The sequence below is a fragment of the Mixophyes fleayi genome, chromosome 6, assembly GCF_038048845.1.
Source record: "Mixophyes fleayi isolate aMixFle1 chromosome 6, aMixFle1.hap1, whole genome shotgun sequence".
In the NCBI taxonomy this organism is placed as follows: Eukaryota; Metazoa; Chordata; class Amphibia; order Anura; family Limnodynastidae; genus Mixophyes; species Mixophyes fleayi.
In genome coordinates this window covers 212,334,219-212,354,365 of record NC_134407.1, presented here as the reverse complement: position 1 = coordinate 212,354,365, position 20,147 = coordinate 212,334,219, and the positions used below count along the sequence as shown (strand labels likewise).

Here is a 20,147-nt window from a genome sequence, read left to right as displayed (position 1 = left end):
ATATATATATATATATCTATTGTATCTATCTCTTACTTGCACTAGTATTTAGTTGTATACTGTGTATTTTAGTACAGCTAGACTTTTGGAACACCCTCCTCCATCGTCAACCATCGAACAGACTGACTCCACTGTAATCTGTTATGGATTTTACAGCTCACCTCGTGCACCTTTTCCCCTGTTCCATAAGCATGATTCTTCTTTGTCAGCCTCTGCATGGCACTGTCACACAAGATACAGTTCAAATTCCTGTGCCTAATTTACAACAGAATCCAGCAATCTCACGCATGCTTACATGTTCTCCCTATTCTTCAGGATATCCCCCCTCCGGGTTGGGTATGCTTTAAGGGTGCGGAAAATTCCGACACCGAGGAGTACTCCACTTAAAATCCAAAAGTGTGAAAAAACGATTTAAATATAAGCAGACTTACCTGTCAGGACCTCGTAGGTTAAGTGTTTAAACACTTAACCCGACATTGCCACTTTAAATTCAAAGTGATCGAGGTCACAATGACGTGAAAGTCTAGTGACGGACACCCGACTAGTCGGAATAACATGCTCCTGCCATGAACGGAGATCTACAGCGTTGGGTATTGAGGTAAGTCTGTTTATATTTAAATCGTTTTTTCACACATTCGGATTTTAAGTGGAGGACTCCTTGGTGTTGGAATGGTGGTAATCATCGTGAAAACGATTACCACCACCTTCATTCTACACATGGCCACATTCTTTTCTCTGATCACCTATTTCTCTCCTGCTGCACCTAATCTCTGGAACTTTATTCCTCATCTCACCAGACACTCCTAGCCTTCAAGATTCAAACTCTGCATCAAAACTCTTATCAGACCAGCATATAACCTACATGCTCTATTCACAATCTGTGTTCTCTCCATTCATTTACATGTAATCTCCCCACTTGTTTCTATCCCTTTTATTTCAGCTTGCAAGCTTTGAGCAGGCTTCTCATTCCTATTGGCTCATGTTGTTGTAAATGCTAAACTCATTTAGTTGATATAATAATAGGTAGTGACACTGTTTTAATCTATATCTCTATTTGCAGAGGTCACCCTGTACTAAGACCAGACCTCACTCTTAGAGAATTCAGGATGGACAAGGACAGGAGTCACATGACAAAGAGGATATTAAATCACACCCTGGAGATAATTTACCTGCTGACTGGAGAGGTGAGGGATTAGGGCTGTGTCACAGTGACCTCACTCTTATCGCTATTTATAAAACAGGGGCCTGACCAACTAGAGATCTGAGGTCTTGTAAATGAGCTTTAAACATCCCTAAGGTCACTTATTATTAAGGAGAAGGCTTTCTGTTTATATTGCAGTAAAGTTAGATCATGGCAGCTGGTTCCAGATACCAGGCACAAGGCATAAAATCAGCAATTCTGGGTCAGACCCGTTTAAACTCCCAGCTTTTATCATTATCATGTATATAGCACCATCAGATTCTGTAGCGTTTTGCAATTGATTGGTTGATTCCGACATAGAGCCCTTTGCCAGCTTGCTGTCATTATATTTCGGTCAGCCTTATCCATTTGGACCAACTACTGTAAGATATTTAGCCTGGTATCACCTTTGTCTCCATTAATTCCATTGTAGGGGAATTTAGGTTTCTCTCTGGGTCTCTTTTTCCCAAATGGCTTCACTGTGGGCTAGTGCAAATGTTTGTTGTTTAAACAACCTCCTTAAACTGGTTTATTTCCTGCATTTTCTGATTTTCAAAGCACGCTTGGGTACTCCATGGGTCAGTTTGACCAGTGATTGCAGATCAAACATTTGTACCTCTCTGTTATAGACAGTTTGTTGAGCAGACCTCTCACTCCAGTAGAAAGACACTGGGGTGGATTCAATTAGGTGTGAGCTTCTATAGGAGCCTCGTGGGATGTTTCAGGTAAGAATCTTCACACACGTTTGATTGCACCTCATAGAGATGGAAGCAAAAATGAGCAAAGGTTTCTGTACCGTAATGGCGGTATTTCCGCGCAGGAACACATCGCGCAAGGTTCCTACAGGACCTCGCATGTAAGTGAATCGTCCTCTCTGCCTTCATAATCATTCTTCCAAAGGTCTTATTTCAACTATATATAACACACTTCTGGTTCAGCCTAATGGCGACATGGAACCCCATGAGTCTAAACGGAAATCTGTTATCAGGGAGTCATTGGAAGATTTGACTGACATCTAGGAAGATGTTTTTAAATCCTCCATCAATGTTTGAAGACTTACCAGATGGAATACGTTAATTAAATATTGAAAATTTTGTGTCCTCCTCTATTTTCCCATTCAAATTCTTCAGTTTGACACATTTCTATATATCTAGTTTAATGTCTTTTATGTTTCAACATTGGATGCATCTTCTCTCAAATATATTTCATGATATGTTAAATATACTATGTATCACTGTTGCTTGGCTTCTGACGCCGACTATAAACAGGCTTAATAAAAGAAGAACTTGTAGGATCTTTTGTGACATGGAGTGACACATAATATCACAGATGTAGAGCCGTGTTAAATAGATTAATACAGTTATTATGAACACAACGTCCAGGATGTGACCACTGGACTCTATAATGTTCTTTATATTTGTGTCTCAATATAAAGGATTACTCAATTGTGAAGAAGACATCTGGAGAGTGTGTGACACCCAGCAGCCGTCCCCATGTGTCAGGAAGACTGAGCAGGACCCAGAGCCCCATCACGGTGCCTCCACCTCACTCACTGATACATGAGAGAAACAATGACCAGAGGATTCTAGAACTCACCAACAAGATCATTCAGCTACTGACTGGAGAGGTGACTGCTGGGAATGGGACATTATACAGTAACACCAGGGGATGTGTCTGGGTGATGACTGTATCATTGTGTGTGTCAGGTTCCTATAAGGTGTCAGGATGTCACTGTCTATTTCTCCATGGAGGAGTGGGAGTATTTAGAAGGACACAAGGGTCTGTACAAGGACGTGATGATGGAGAATCAACGGCCCCTCACATCACGGGGTAAGAAAAGGCATTAATTTATTGTAAATCAGAGAAGAATTTTGAGGGCCACCTAGATACACATTATCTGATAAACAATGTATTCACTGTGTGTTTCCTACAGATGGATCAAGTAACAGAACTATCCCAGAGAGATATCCCCGTCCAATCTATTCACAGGACTGTACAGAGGAAAATCACAATATCCCGCAGGATTATCAGGTAGATTGAATTCAGGGTCTCATAAGATACCAACGTGATTCTACACTTAATGATCTGTAGAGAAGTTGTGTGGATCTTATAAACTACAAACTTGATTCTTTAATTCAGACACTTTCAACTGTTATTTTTATTGTTTTGTGGGTTATTTAGAGTGAAGACCTGATTGACATTAAAGTTGAAGTTATAGATGAAGAACAAGAGGCGTATGGGAGGGGTGATCAGCAGTGTAAAGAGGAGGAAATATCTACAGATATTGGCACTGGTGAGTAATAAACACTAAGAAGAATAGTAATTAATTCTCATTGTTCAGTCACTACCAAAACCTCTTATTCTACACCCTCCTCTGTGAGTACAAACTAATAATATATCTGCCCAGTAGGGGTGTCTGGAGATACACACTGCAGTGCGCGGGGCTTCAGTCTGATCTTTATTCAAAGACCCCAGACTTCCCATAGAGACTCATTCATTGACAAATGGGAAGAGACCCGGGGCTAGATTTACTAAGCTGCGGGTTTGAAAAAGTGGGGATGTTGCCTATAGCAACCAATCAGCTTCTAGCTGTCATTTTGTAGAAAGTACAAAATAAATGATAACTAGAATCTGATTGGTTGCTATAGGCAACATCCCCACTTTTTCAAACCCGCAGCTTAGTAAATCTAGCCCCCAATGTGAGATTACCCATTATTTTCCCTGTACCACTGCTACATGACATTATACTCCTGATCCTCCCTGTGTGTGTTTCCTACAGATGAATCCAGTAACGGAAATACTCCAGAGAGATGTCCTCTTTATTGGCCAGAGGAAAAGGATTGTACAGAGGAAAATGACAGTATCCCACAGGATTATCAGGTAGATGGAATTGAGAATCACCAAATACTGGAATGATCTGTAGAGAAGCTGTGTGGGTCTTGTACACTGATGTTCTGCTGTTTAATCTTCCTTTATTACTTTACTTGACATTATGAAATGTGTTATTTTTATTATCCTGTGGTTATTTAGGGTGAAGGCCTGATTGATATTAAAGTAGAAGATATAGAGGGCAAAGAAGAGGTGTATATGAGAGGTGATCAGCAGTGTAAGGAGGAGGGAATCCCTACAGATATCAGCACAGGTGAGTAATAAATACTAAATAGAAAAAGGAGTTGCATTTTCTCCTTGTTAAGTCACTGTAACAATCTCTTATCTGTCAGTACAAACTGATAAGAACAAGTATTTGCCCAGAGTGGGCTACTGCGCACGATCAATATAGGTTGGATTGTCTTTTTTCAGGAAGAATCCCAGTGGCACTTCCCCCTCATGTTCCTAAATGTTGCCATGTGGCACTATTATGTATATTTTAAAGACATATACCATGAAAGAGCAGTAACTACTATGGGACACTTTCATTCATATTGACACTTGCTGACTGTACCTGTTCCTAAGCACCAGGACAATGTGCTCAAGTGAACCACAAGTATTGGGTGCTCCAAACCCTAAAATTACTCTAAGGGCTTAAACGTTGGGATCTATTACCACTTAACATTGTCAGCCAAAAATATGCTCTGTAAGAGATGTGGGGATTGTTCATTCCTCCTGTCTGCAGACTTAAGGGAGTTGTGCTCAGTAGGCGGATGATGTGAGGATGCAAGAGAGGGAGTTCAGGGTCTCCATAGAAAAGGAGACTTGCTGCCCCCTAATACCTAGTGTCCAACATTTTGGGAACCAAGGTGAAAATAAAAAGCGATGCCCAGTGATCACCCAGTGGCTTGGAGACAGAGCTGGCTGGAGGCTACAGTTCCCACTGGACAGTTCAGGATTAAAGACTCTGAACAGAAGTGCTCCAGAACACCACTGTGGTCCTGATACCTTAACATTATGGACTTAGTGGCAGTGTGTACCTGATGAAAGCTGGGTGATACTGGATTGGGGTTGATTTCTTGCCAGCAGTCAAGCAACTGAGGACTACTGAAGCATACCCTGTCGGAGATACCCAAGTCTCTCTGGTATTTCTATTAATGATGTACTCTTACCTTTTACGTGTAGTTGCAATTGTGAAGTGTGATGAATATATGTTTCTAAAAGAGCTTTAGCTCAGCAAGTGAAAAATTTATAGTTAAATAAAATATATATTCATCATTCACATACTTGCCTGGGTGTGAAAACACTACCCATGTCCATGGTACTGGGACTAGTAAGTGTCCCTGTATTGGGACATTCACTCTGTGAAACATGTCCATAGAGTACAAGGGGAGATGGATGGCATGTACAAGCGAGATAAAGAAAAAGTACCTGTAGTAGCTGAGCCAGCCCTGTTAGATAAATTTCCAGCCTGGAGACACCTATTAATTAAGCTGTTGGCTAACTAGGACCTGAAGCGTCCTAATGAAGTTAGAGGAGAGATGTCTGATGAAGATGATATGGCACCCTGACATAGCTGCCTTTGTCCAACAAATGGTCTACATGAAGTGCCAAATCCAGCTAATTTGTCTTGTTGTTGGATCATCTGCAGCCCTAAACCCAATGCTTAAGCGAGTGAGTGAGCTTGTGTGATGGAGGCAATCCCTTTATGCCAGCCGCAGCTCACCGCAGTCAGTGTATGACCGACCAAAAGGGTATGGTCGATGTCTAGAATATCAAGACATTTCAACCTTCATTGAATATGCCTCAGACGTCGACATCAATTTACAGGTGTTTGAATTTGTGTGCAGTGTATAGGATCGTGGAAGCTGAATGGCACCAATAATTGGGCTTAGCCTGATCTTAAAAGTCCCTGGAGACATACAACGCTTGCAAGCCTGTAGGGTTTACACAGAGATCAAACAAGCATTACTGGCCTGGCTTAGTGTACCCTAAAGCATATGTTCCAGAACAGCCCTAAAAGTGCTAGCCACATGCATATGGGGTATGGCTATAACATGCGATTGTCATGTCTTCTTTGAGGTGGTTAGAGGGCATGGAGGATCGTGAAATTGAGGAGGATTAAATCTCCTCACCTCCCACTTCTCTGTTTGCGCATCTTTTGCGCCTGATCACCTCCACAGACTCCTCTTAGGCCTGCTGCTGTTTGCCCTCCCTTTAGTTAGTAAGCTCTTACGAGCAGGGCCCTCTTCCCTTCTGTCTCATTACCATTTCTTCTCCAACATTGCTGTACTTGCTATGCTTGGAGCTATTGGAATCTTAGTTTTACTGGTTTTGTTCTGTACTGTTGTACTCTGTATAGTCTACTGTTTGTATTTTGTATGGCACTGTAGAAATCTCGTGGAGCCATGTAAATAAAGGAGGATAATAATAATTTTAAATATATGCTCTTCCTAAAGCAGTGTGAGTGACTGATCTAAAGCTAGCCACTCCAGAACAAGCAGCTTGGCTGGCAGACGAGCAAATTGCTTTATATTACAGGCTCGGACTATTGACCACCGGGAACCAGCCTAATCCGTTATTACTTTATTGATTTAGGGATTCAGGGACATCGATTACACTGGTGTGATCTGGGGCACAAGATGGCCCATGTGTTTATGGTTGGAGGGCAGTAGAAAGATATACCTATGGCCTGAGTTATGCTAGAATTGGGCTATGACCAAGGATCTGTGGAAGTCGGACTTTTTATATTAGCTGTCCATTGATGTGTTAGGTGACAATCCTGGCAACTAAAAAAGCCAGCAGCTTTGTTACTGTGGTTACGAAAAGTCAAGCATGAGAGTCCTGCTTGCAGATGTCCACTTCCTGACTGATCTCAGAGTCCAGCACCAGAGTCTAGCATAGCTGGGTAACAGCCAGTCGTGAGCAATCCTTCCTGTTTATTACTCTGACACCGGGGTAGACTTGGGGAAGGTGGACCTTGCTGAATTCAAGGCCAATTTCCAAGACACTTTCATTCACAGGGACTGTAACCCGCCATCTGCTTTGTGGAGAATTGGGATACCCATTAGACATGCTTCCTGTCGAGCAGGCTCCTTTAAGATGTGAGGTAGAGGAGTGGCCCTTAACCACCCCAAGGAGATCCCCATAGCGAAGGACACTGGCTCCCCGTTACCAGCATCATGAGAACCAAGGGCAGCATAAAAAGCGGTGCTCAGAAATCATCCTGTTATTTGGAGCCAGGACTCGCTAGAGGCTATTCAGGATCAAAGACTGCGAACAGAAGTGCTGCAGAACAGGTCTACACCAGGACTCTGATACCCGAACCTGGACTCAATGACAGTGTGTGCCTACTGAAAACAGTGGGACACTGGAGTTGAGCCGCCGCCTTGCCAGGAGTTTGGAAGGAATCCTGTAATTAAATACAGGACTCTGTATCCAACTCTCAACTCTGCACAGCAGGGCAAGTACAGCTGATGCAAGTTTACTGAGTTGCAATCAGGTGATTTGACTTCAGAGGCGGGGAGTTGAACTTCCAAACAGTATATATGCCTGCTCTACTTGTCATTCCCTGCCAGATTTGCTGTTCTGACCTCAGTGTGTTATCCAGTTTACTGCTTGATTCCTGATTATTGAACCGGCTTGCTCCTACTTCGTGATACCTGGATCCTGACTTTTGTACTGCGCTGACAGATTTTGGTTTTGACCTTTGGCTTTTCGTGACTATTCCTCTGCTTGCTGTTTGTTTAACCTGTATCCTGCTGACCTTAGGTAGTCTGCCTTCAGAGCTACATACATGTTGTGTGCAGTTCACCACACTAAGTGCCAGATCGGTTCACTGCCAGATAGTTACTACATGCAACCAAGTCCATTCTGCTTCGCATAGGCCTCTGATAAATACTGGTAGTAATTTAGACTCCGCACCACCAGTCTCTGGCTGTGTCAATCCTAACTATTGTTGTGTCCACAATCCCGGACCTGATAGAATTAGAGTAAAGCCGCTGAAGACTACTGGAGCCTTCCCAGACAGAGATACCACAGGGTTTGGTTCACTGGTATATGTATTTATGTTATACTGTTCCCTTTTATGGTTAGTTACAGTTGTGTAAATTGATTTGTTCCTAAAAGAGTTGAAGGTCAGCTTGTGAGCGATTTATGGTTAAATAAAATATGTATTCTTTATTTGAATATTTGCCTGGGTGTGAAAATATCTCAAACATCCATAGTACTTGGGCTTTTAATAGGCTACTAAGCGTCCTGATAAGTGCTGATGGTTTGGGAATGGTTACTGTCTAAGTACATCAGTGAATGTGGACAAATAGCTCCAGGCTTCGCTAGTATTGTGACTTGTAGTCAGGCGCTATCTGCCCCTATAAGACTCCTGCTCTACGTCTCACATTATTTCATGGTGTACTACCAGCCAAGACATCTGAAAAGTCTACCCACACAGTTTGGTGTTTCTCATACATCTTGGTACAGGGAGATTCAATCTCATCTAATCCTGGACTCACCATAGTGATTCACTAACTAGATATTGAAAAGATAACCTTGGCAACATTACCCATGATTCCTACTGTGCATTCACTGCAGTAGTAATACCAGTATAAGGGAATCTCGGTGGTCATTGTAGTTTGTACTGATTTTTCCTGAATTTAGCTATATGATGGCACCACAGCTTTCTACTCAATTACATTTAATGTTCAACTATCGTTAAAGTGTGATATTGCCTCAAGTAGTTTAGTTTTTAGTGGAAACATAAATCATATTTCCTAACATTTATTTTAATACCACCAGATGGACACGGCAACAAGAACACCTTGCAGAGACATTTAATTTTATCTCCAGATTGTGAAATAGAAGATAACAACATCACAGAAAATTCTGCAGGAGAAAAATCCAATGTCCGAAATATACATCACAGTGCAGTATTATCTGTTCCATCTAACAATGAGGACTATTCTCCTGATAAATCAGATATTGTAATACATAGTACAGATTATAGAATTGGTGAAATATTTTCCTGTTCTGATTGTGATAAATGTTTTTCCCACACTATAGACCTTATTATACATCGGAGAATTCACACTGGTGAGAAGCTCTTTCCATGTTCTGATTGTGGAAAATGGTTTATACAGAAGTCAGATTTTGTTAGACATCATAGAATTCACACAGGTGAGAAGCCGTTTCCATGTGCTGAATGTGGGAAATGTTTTAAACAGAAATCATACCTTGTTACACATCAGAAATTTCACACAGGTGAAAAACCCTTTCCATGTCCTGAGTGTGGTAAATGTTTCATAAATAAATCACTTCTTGTCCAACATCAGAGAATCCACACAGGAGAGAAGCCATTTCCATGTTCTGAGTGTGGGAAAGGTTTTGCTCATAAGTCAGATCTTGTAAAACATCAGAGAATTCACACAGGTGAGAAGCCATTTCCATGTTCTGAGTGTGGCAAATATTTTGCACATAAATCAAGTCTTGTTAACCATCAAAGAATTCACAAAGGTGAATAGCCATTTCCATGTTCTGTTTGTTCGTAAAAATGCTGTGAATAAATTAATTCTAAAAAAATAAATGCATTTTAGATACCTTTTATTTCATTGGAAACTAGTTAGCTCTTAAAGTATTTCCACTTTTGGAGATGAGAGAAAGATTCACTCCGTTCCACTCCATTTCCATTCAATGGATGTCCTTTCCTTCTGCTATTCAGCTATTCCCAGAATTCCATTGTGTTAAGTATAAGTAGGAGAAGTTGTTGGAGACTTGCCGTCTTTCCTTTTATTTATTTTTTTGTTTTGTTTTTTTGTTGTTATTGAAAATATAGAAATAACATGCTTTCCATAAGGATTACAATAAGAAAGTCAAGAAAGGATATGTTTCACAAGCTGAGGTGAAGCACAAGTTACATTTAGTTTTCATTTCTAATAACAATGCTGCTTGTTCGTAGTTACATAAAACACATTTTATTTGACAATATCCAAACTATGTAACCTTAAAACAGATAGGGGTTCATTTGCATATGAGTAGGTGTGATTAGGACATAAGGAAGGGGGGTATATATCGAGGATGCATAGACCTCTCGTGGGTAACCTGAATGGGAGAATTTATATATGAATTGGCAGATCATCCAACCTAGTTTCATACCAGCTCATTTGGAAGTTTCATTAAAGCCTTTCCACAATATAAAAATGTGTTTGACTGTTATTTGTGTAGAGCTGCTACCAACTAATCCATCTTTAATATGTGAAATAGTTTTTCCTCTTCGGACTCCCTGGCAGTGCTAACCAATAGGTTAACATACTATTCAGATGATTATAGACAGGAAAAAAAGCACCTGTGGTTATATAATATAACGACTCCTCTTCCTCAGTGTCTTTTTTCACTGTCTTGCTCAGCTGAGTCGGCATTGGAGTGCATCCAGAAAGCCCTGGGGTTGCTCCACTTTCGGTTGTTTCTTAATGCAAAATGTCACTCCCTGGGGCCGCTACATCCCTCTATTGGATGGAGAGAAATGGGAGCATCTTCCAGCATTATAGCTGAACATCTTTTGTTACTAAGGATGATATTTATGCTCATCAGGTTATTAAAAAATTTAAATCGTGTATGGGATTGGATATGGATGATTTGCTTGGGCCATCTATGTATACATCAGGTAGAGGAGAAAAACTGGCCCTTTAGACTGTAGAAACGGGGACATTTAAGAGGATCCCACGTCATTTAACGCATAACCACTACTATTTTTTTTTTAGGGCGAGGGGGGGGGGGGGGGAGCAGTTTGCGGGCGGGTTCGGGGCTTTGTTCGTTGGTGGGGGGAGCAGGGTAGTAAAAAAAATAAATTGATACACTACTCACCTGATCACGCCGCCGCCGTCCCTTCCTCTCTGCAGTGTTAACACTGAATGACAGGCGTGACGTCATCTGGTCACGCCTGTCATTCAGTGAGGAGCAGCGCAGAGAGGACCAAGAAAGAAACAAGAAGACAGAAGAGAAGTAAGAAGCTAATCGAAAGGTAAGTAAAAAAAAAAAAGGTAATAACGCAGAGAGGCACAGTGAGGAAAAGGGGAGAAGAGAGGCACAGCATGAGGGAAAGGGGAGAAGAGAGGCACAGCATGAAGGAAAGGGGAGAAGAGAGGCACAGCATGAGGAAAAAGGGGGAGAAGAGAGGCACAGTGAGGAAAAAGGGGGAGAAGAGAGGCACAGTGAGGAAAAAGGGGGAGAAGAGAGGCACAGCATGAGGAAAAAGGGGGAGAAGAGAGGCACAGTGAGGAAAAAGGGGGAGAAGAGAGGCACAGCATGAGGGAAAGGGGAGAAGAGAGGCACAGCATGAGGGAAAGGGGAGAAGAGAGGCACAGCATGAGGAAAAAGGGGGAGAAGAGAGGCACAGTGAGGAAAAAGGGGGAGAAGAGAGGCACAGCATGAGGGAAAGGGGAGAAAAGAGGCACAGCATGAGGGAAAAGGGAGAAGAGAGGCACAACATGAGGAAAAAGGGGGAGAAGAGAGGCACAGCATGAGGAAAAAGGGGGAGAAGAGAGGCACAGCATGAGGAAAAGGGGGAGAAGAGAGGCACAGTGAGGAAAAAGGGGGAGAAGAGAGGCACAGCATGAGGAAAAAGGGGGAGAAGAGAGGCACAGTGAGGAAAAAGGGGGAGAAGAGAGGCACAGTGAGGAAAAAGGGGGAGAAGGGAGGCACAGCATGAGGGAAAAGGGGAGAAGAGGCACAGCATGAGGAAAAGGGGGGGAAGAGGCACAATAGTGGGGACAATTAATTCATTTAAGATGGGGCAGTTTGGGCGCTACTGAATGTGGGGGTGAGTTTGGAGAGAACGAGTTCCCTTTATTAAATGTGCCTATGAATTATTTAATGGCAGTGACAGTTGCGGGAAATAGGTATATTTCTGAAATGTAAATACTATTCATTTATTGCTGGGGCTGTTTGTAGGGAGCGAAATAGGTTTATTTATTAAATGTAAATACTATTATTTTAATGTTGGGGCCGGAGGAAGGCCTAATTATTAATCATGGGTGGTACTGATTTAACGCTGGGGGTGGCTGTAATTTTCTAAAAATACCCATTTTTTTTTCCCAAATAGGGCCCCTAACATTCCAGGATCCAGACAAGCCGCAACTAAAGAAACCTGCAGCACAGGCGGTGAAAGTGAGAAGAACAGGTAGGAGAGAGCAGCAAAGTCTGTGAAATGTGATTCTAGTGGGACAATCCCAATTTTTGGTGGCCGTTCAATGGTGTACACAACAATGCAGGTTTTTTTTTTGTAGGAGGGTGGCCTGGCCACGCCCAATGATGCATTATCAATGGTATTTTTAATTTGCGGTATCATTGCTAATTTTAGCGTGCGGTATCATTGCTAGTTTTAATGTGTGGTGTCAATACCCATTTTAATGTGGTGTTTTGATGATTGTTTTAATGTACAGTATTTTAGTTTGTGGAAGCAATGATTTTTCTTATGCAGACAATCTTAGCGAGCCCTCTGGGAGAGCTGTAAGTGTCATACTGTGGGCTGTAGGTGACGTAATGCAGGATGTGTCACTATGCCCTTAATTTTGGATCTTAGGGGGCCTCCTGTCTTAAGTGCCCCGGGCCCTTCGAAGCCTTAATCCAGCTCTGGATAGAGTGGATATTTTACTCAAATGGATTAATAAGGTCATGGGTTATTCAAGATATTCCAGACATTGCAGGATACTTTCTTTGAAGTAATGCAATGTAAGCACAGACAAATTTTCGTACAGGATATATATTACCTGCCCTCCCTCTAATTTCAAGAATCCTGAGAAAGATAAAAAAAAGGAAGAAGTAGAGGTGATAGCAATTCTCCCCTTCTGGCCTTGGCGACCATGGTTTGCCATAGACTGGGGAATGATTTGGCAGACATTGCTTGGAAACAAGGGAATCCTGAATCAAGTAATTGAAGTCCTGATACAAACTAGGAAACAAAATTCTTCAATCATCTACTATAACATTTGGAAAAACGATTTGCTGGTGCAAACATAGCTCAATGGCGCCAAGTATTCCCTAAATATTAGACCTTTTACAGGAAGACTTAGATAAGGGCCTGGCTCTGATTTTTTTGAAAGCTCAACTTTCAGTGTTGTGTCCTTCTGGATACAAGATTAGCTTTGGAAGAGTTAATAATTTGTTTCTTCCAAGCAGTCTGGAGGATTCAGCCATACATTAGACAATTTGTAACAATGTGTTCTGGACTCCATATTAGCGGATCCATATGAGCCTCTGCAGGGTACTTTTCTTCAAATGACTCACCCATATGTGATTGTTTTTTGTGGCAAGTTACATCTGCAAGACCACTAGGAGAAATACATGCATTCTGGTGCAAAGGGCCATTCTTAAATATTTTTAGTGATAAGGTAATATGAAGGGAAAAGCCTGTTTTTTTTATCTAAAGTATCTGATTTTTACATAAATCAAGAAATTACATTGCCAGCTTTTTTACTTTCAAGCAGAGAGTCAAGTGGAGTAAGTTTATTCCCCCTTTCACTTTTTTTTTTTTTTTTTCATTTTGATACTTATTTTGTGGGTTTTTGTCTTTCAAAATAAATTGTCTGAATGCTGCGTTTTTATATTTTTTTTCATCCTTGTTTGTTATCATAACTGGTAGTACTTGTAGCGGGTAGAGGATTTTAAGGGAATCTATCCATTTTTATTATAGTCGCTATGCCAAGCTATGGTAGTAGATGATTCCAATTTTTCAATTCTGCCAAGGATTTTTCCAATATTGAGGATATATTTAGTTTGTGTATTTTATATACAAACTACTTAATATGTTTTTTGCCCACTTGAAGTCTAGAGACCTGCCCCAAGCAGGCTGCCTGTTATGACCTGAAAATAGAACTATGGATATTTCAATGTTGACTGTGAAAACAAAGATCACTTCATATGGTTTTATTTTCTATAATAGCGTTCTGGGCTACATTTAGTAATAGGGAATCCATACAACTCCGCTGTAATTTTTATTTCAGCATTCCATATCCCAATGGAAAAGGTCCCATGACTGCAGGATTTTTAAGAGTGGGTCTAGGACTAAATTAAACGGGAGCAGGAAAAGCAGGCAGCACTGGCGGGTCCCCCTAGTCATCGGAATAAATTCCCCTCTTACCTCATTTACAATTAGTTTTGTGTTTGGCTGGAAAAAGTCATTACAAACTCTCATTCAAGGATTCGTTGTAGTTTTGACAAAGACACTTTGCTGAATGCTTTTTCTGGATCTAAAACTGAGTAGCGTACTGTTCAACGTCTTGTATTTTGATGAGGCTATGACTGCCGCTATTTCTGCCCCAATTTCCCTCACAAAGTAAAGTCGAGTTAAACCCGGCTGATGAGTGGTAAGAAGGCTTGGCATCAAGGTTTGCAATCTGGTGGCTAATATTTTAGTAGTTAGTAGTTTAAATTCTTGGTTCAGGAGTGTTACGGGTTGTGAGGCCATGCAATGCGGTTTTTGGACTTTTGCTAACAACTCACAGCTACACTCACGATCATCTTCCTATCTGCCTATTACAAGCTTTTACCTTCCCGCTCCCTTACTGATTTTATTATCATTTGTTGCGCTTGTGCTTTTGGTAACGTATGCTATTGTGTGCCTTTCATATTTATGTTAATAGTGAATGGACAGCACGGTGGCTAAGTGGTTAGCACTTCTGCCTCACAGAGCTGGGGTCATGAGTTCAATTCCCGACCATGGCCTTATTGGTGTGGAGTCTGTATGGTCTCCCCTGTTTGCGCGGCCCCCGGTGCTCCGGTTTCCTCCCACACTCCAAAAATTTACTAGTAGGTTATTTGGCTGCTATCGAAATTGACCCTAGTCTCTCTCTCTCTCTCTTTTTCTCTCCCTGTGTGTGTATGTTAGAGAATTTAGACTGTAAGCTCCAATGGGGCAGGGACTGATGTGAATGAATTCTCTGTACAGCGCTTCAGAATCAGTGGCGCTATATAAATAAATGGTGATGATGATGATAATCTAGATAGGTTATTCTTATATGTTGCCAGGTGGGTTGTTAGTAAATTAAAGGTAGGAGACGAAGAGATGTCTGGGTTAAATGGTTAGTGTACGAATGTTTAATGCTATCAAGTTTTTCATGTTAGGCAGCAATGTAATTGTAACACCAATAACAGGAATTAGACTCATGGGCACCCTCTCCACAACGAATCAACGGTCCCCAGCCACCATGGGGATGACACCTAGGGAATATGTCTTATCACATGTCCACCTATCATAGCCTGACTACCGACCCAGTCCACCTTCCTTTAGCTTTACCAATGAGGGAATATTGAGGGAAATATAACATGTGATTGGGAATTGGAAGGTAGAGTGACTTGGTGACTAGAAACTGTGTTTCCGTCCCAGGTATAGACTGTGACCGGGATTCAATAGACTTTGCATATTTGCCAAAAGTGCAAAGGCATTGCACTAGCCCTACGTTGTGGTAGAGGGGTAACTATCGGGCCAAGCAGCTGGGATCCTTGGAAGAGTCATCGGAAGACCCTGCTAATGCGTGCTTCTGTGCAAATTTTAACATCCACATTGTGAACTGTATATTCGCATAGCCCGTACTGTCGTTACCCAATAAAGCTGCGTTTTGGTAGCAACAATCTGCCTAAGTGTGACATGATGGAACTCCTATGCCACCCTGACTGTTGTGTTGCTGGGCTTGCCTTGTCACTGTCCTCCTTCTTTATCCCCAAATGCTCCTATGTAACGACCTGGACTCTTGGACTTTATTATTTGTGTTTCTTTTATGTGTTGCAGCAGTACCTCTAATCACCAGAGGTGCTGCTATTGTGCCAAGACATTGGGGATATACCAAAGCTGCCTCTAAGGGTGGGAATGCTCTGGAACGGCTGTGCGCAATATTTTTTTGGCCAAAACCTGCATCCGTGGATGCAAAGCCATACCACCAAGAAAACAACATGGAGCCGAAGTAGACGCTGCCACGCTGTACCACTGCGCCTTTAAATCACCCTGATGTGTCGTCCAAGAACCTGCAACCCCCTGGAGAGTGCACTCTAAAAGCCACTCGAACTGGCAGAGGGGTACAGATAGAATGGTGGGCGTGATGTAGTAGCAAGAGACCACCTGGACCCTGAACCCCTCCCCCGCGCTCTTTAGCGCTATAGAGGATAAAGGGACATTAGATTCCTGGACGGGAATCGTCCGAACAAGAGCAAAAACTGCCTCTCGTCGGAGAAGAGTTACATAAAAAGAGGAGGCACAAGATTGATAGACCGCAATCCCTGAGAAAATGGGATGCAGGCACTAATTGTCTGAACCAAAAATGCCTTGTGTGACGCGCCACTATGTTTCTGGGAAATAACATGTGGGAGAGCCATACACACTCTCGCCCCGGAATCCCTGTGGGATGTGATATCCAAGGGAGCACCCATACAATGATCTAACAGCTTAACCAACTCAGCGATATCTAAGGGAGCACTCATACAGTGAGCTAACAGCTTAAGCAATTCAGTGATATCCAAGGGAGCATTCATACACTGAGTTAACAGCTTAACTAACTCAGAGGGTCACATGAGGCCAAAGCAAGCCCCCTGATGACAAGAACTAGACTCCATGGTTCTTCCTGACCAACCAAAGGTGGGCTGAGCCTGAAGAAACCCCTTAAGCAAGACAACCCTTCGCTGAGCAAGATGAAGAGCAACGGGAACTCTGAAGGGAGCAAGACGGAGACCCCTATCGGAGCCAAGAAAAACCCTTTAGAGATTCCTGAGTGGGACGTGTGACATTCTAGGAATTTACACCAACGGAATATCGTTTCTAGCCCAAAGAGAACAGCTGAGGAAGCTGCCCTCCGGCTGTATTGAAGGTACCAACCATTCCCTTGCGAGGCCCCTCTGGCGGTAAGGGTTGGGCGTCCCACGCCACAGCACCAAACTAGATGATGTAAAGCAAACTGTCCCGAACTACAAGATGAGCCTGCACTGGAAAGCGGAAAAGGAGGGACGTAGGCGCTAGTCCTCTAACCTATGAGAACCCTGCTTTGTGAGACACACGGCGGGTCACCAGGCTAGCTGGGATGCACCCCCTTCTCGAAACTCTTTAGCACCCACAAGAAAATGGGACCTGTGATTGACATGATCACTCCCTAGGTTCTAGGGAGGCCAGACCTGGCTATGGAAAATTCCACCTGAAGGTCATTAGATTGAGAGCAGAAACAGAAAGACAGGGTAACGTGAGAAAGGAACTGGGCTCCCTCTCGGAGAGCCCTATGACCCCACCAGGTGGACACAAAGGAATTACCCTGGAATGCCCCACTTTCCCTTGAGACCGAATGTCTACAGGTTTCTTGACCACCTGACAAGGTGAATGACTGACCCACTCTTGACTCCTTGTGGCTGAGCACCACCGGAAGGGTAAACAAGTGGATTAGAGCAAAGAGATGCTATGCGCGTCCAATAATTTGGAAGGCAGCCGCTATTGATGAGAATCTCCTTCTGGAGATATGGGTGATGTCCGGAGTGGGGAATGCAAATGATACAACTAGAACCTTGGTATCCTAGTTTGCAGACAAAAACCTCATGTTACTGACAGGTAATTCTGCCAGGAGCATCCTGGAACTGTGTTGAAGTGAGATAAGCGTGTTCTTCGGTAGGAAGATACTGAGGGTCCCAGTCTAAAAGATGAAGCATAAGCAAAAGCATCTGCTGTGGTAGAATGAGCGAAGACCTAGGTAGGTCCTGAGCTAAGTTGTGTGCTTTCCAGACCTGGATGGAGGTCTGGATGTGAGAGAGACAGATGATGAAGCCCTCAGCAGAGGGTCGTGTACACAGGGTAATATTTTGACCTACTAGGTTGTTTAGTAAGCCCAGGGCCGGATTAACCATAGGGCTGACTGGGCTACAGCCCAGGGGCCTTGGGCATCCAGGGGGCCCTTTTAAGTGCTCAGCAGCAGTATTGATCGGTCGGGGGCGGGGATCAATGCTGCTGAGCACTTTCACTGCGGTCCTTCCTCGGCGCGCTGTAGTCTCCTTACTGAGATCACATGAGTCTCACTCTCACGAGATCTCCTCAGTAAAGAGCATACAGCGCGCCGGAGAAGGACTGCAATGCCAGGAGGAGGTGGTACGTGTCTTGGGGGCGGCTCGGCTCACGGGGGGGAGGAGCTCAGATCACCTGGGGCAGCTCAGATCACGGGGGGGGGGGGGCCCTCACAGGGAATGGGGGGCCCCCTTAGCCCAGGGGCCTCCATTCCCTTAATTCTGCCCTGAGTAAGCCTATCATGACCAGCAATACCTAGGGAACTTCTGAGGCCCTGTGTGAAGATAACGAACAGCAGGTTCGGAGCCTGCACTGCAATTATTGCACAACCCAAGTGGTAGAGACAGCGGTGTCTCTTTCAGAAAAGGTACATAAAAGAAGTACTCTATGATTCCTATTGAGGCCAGGAACTGACTACGTTCCCTGCTCGCAATGCGTGAGCGAAGTGACCACCTGTGAACTCGATAATGCAGACCTGCTGCTTGCTGAGGGGCTGCAAGTATAAATGTGATGGCAGAAAACGTCTAGCTGTATTCTAGGCGGAGGTTGGGATAAATAACTTCCACCTCCGGGGGATGTCCCCAGGCCTGTGGGTCTTTACATCACTGCCACTATACATGTACTATAAGCCCCTTTGTAAGGCTAGGCCTGACTCGCAATATGGCACTCTGACCTCAGAGTAAAAGAGAGGATAAACGGATTAGACGCGTAAACATCAAGGCCTGGTGCCGCTGACATAAGCGGGAAGTACACCTACCGCCAGAGGCCCTTGTGCAAACAGAGTTCTGTTATTGAAACGTAATCCTGGGAGCATGTGGATAACTGCTCCTATCATAGCTGGATGGATTTATGAATACCAGCTATGACCCTGTTGGGTGTATACCAACCGCCCCGTTGACCCTTAATTTGAGTAAAGGCTACAGAACTCCTTCTGTTAGAGACTCTCTAGATTAAACCCCCCCTACCGGCTCCCGCTCTGTGTAGGGGATAGCAGAATAAGAGAACTGAAAAGCAACAGGGTTGTCAACTCCAGGGTTTCTTCCCCTGTACTCTCTCTGGCGGGAGAGGGAAGGAAGTTGAAAATCTGGCCAGACTATTACTGTTTACCTTTTTTTTGTCAAAGGACAGACACGGAGTCTATTATATGAGGAAAATCGTTTTCTCACATAGGGTGTCACTAAGGCTTAGGGTGCGGATTGAACATATAGACTGGTGTTTTGAAAATGCTAAAACTGCGAAAAGTTTAAGCTGAGATTATCCCCCCCGTGTGTGTAATCAGAGGCGATAATGTTCTTGTTAGTAAATCAAGATTGAGAGACATCCTCTGGTGAGGAATGAACTATATCTTTATTCTGACTGTGACAACAGTGAAAGCTAAAATCGTGCTCATCTGTGTGAGATGGTGAGCAAAAGCCTCTTTGTCCGGCTGGACTTCCACCGAAATAGCGGAATGCCGCTTCTGTGTTAGCGGACAGATATGAGCTGTATGGGGGCTTAGTCCACACAGTGTAAACGTGTGTAGAAGCGTGAAAAAAAGGGTATACTCGTGTACCTTTTCGGACTATAAAATCACCCTAATGAGTTTGGCCACCAGTGACGACAGTGATCTAGGCCAGACCTGTTCCTGCTGACACCGAAATGGGAGCATCCTGTTTGTAGACCCTAGCCCACTCATGCTGCTGGAGATTTAGCCCAGCTTGACTTCTGCGGAACTGCTGACACCGAAGTGGGTGCACCCTATTCGCCAACCTTAGTCTCATAAGCTGCACAGAGAGCATCCGGGCTAAGCTGTAGAGAAGGTAATATTAATATATTTGGTAAAGACATAATGCAACTGAGGTGTACCAGCGAGGCCCTCGTACACCTAAGACAATGGTAAGCAAAGGGTCAGGGAATAAAAATTAATCTCGTCATTTGTACATAAATATTGTCAGTACAGACGGAAATCTCCTACTGGGGGAGTCTTTCCAACCATAATGCATTGGTAGAATAGGCGATACCAAATACATCTGTATGATATCTCTTGGACACCTTAATTATATACACATTTCAACATGCACATGCTGATTTCTTACCACGGAA

The 20,147-nt window shown here is 43.3% G+C and overlaps 3 protein-coding genes across 5 annotated transcripts in view; 2 read left to right on the top strand and 1 right to left on the bottom strand.

Moving 5' to 3' along the window:
- The window catches only part of LOC142159811 (uncharacterized), a 316,766-nt gene that overhangs the window by 24,976 nt on the left and 271,643 nt on the right, over window positions 1-20,147 (top strand). The gene's annotated exons all lie outside the window — the stretch shown is intronic.
- The window catches only part of LOC142159838 (uncharacterized), a 196,735-nt gene that overhangs the window by 46,723 nt on the left and 129,865 nt on the right, over window positions 1-20,147 (bottom strand). The gene's annotated exons all lie outside the window — the stretch shown is intronic.
- The window catches only part of LOC142160615 (uncharacterized), a 48,454-nt gene that overhangs the window by 4,572 nt on the left and 23,735 nt on the right, over window positions 1-20,147 (top strand). Inside the window, exons 2-9 of the mRNA XM_075215478.1 lie at window positions 1,061-1,184; window positions 2,616-2,807; window positions 2,887-3,010; window positions 3,114-3,211; window positions 3,362-3,473; window positions 3,960-4,060; window positions 4,211-4,322; window positions 8,843-9,563. Of these exons, the coding sequence (XP_075071579.1) occupies window positions 1,061-1,184; window positions 2,616-2,807; window positions 2,887-3,010; window positions 3,114-3,211; window positions 3,362-3,473; window positions 3,960-4,060; window positions 4,211-4,322; window positions 8,843-9,563 (1,584 nt within the window). The remainder of the gene's footprint in view (window positions 1-1,060; window positions 1,185-2,615; window positions 2,808-2,886; window positions 3,011-3,113; window positions 3,212-3,361; window positions 3,474-3,959; window positions 4,061-4,210; window positions 4,323-8,842; window positions 9,564-20,147) is intronic.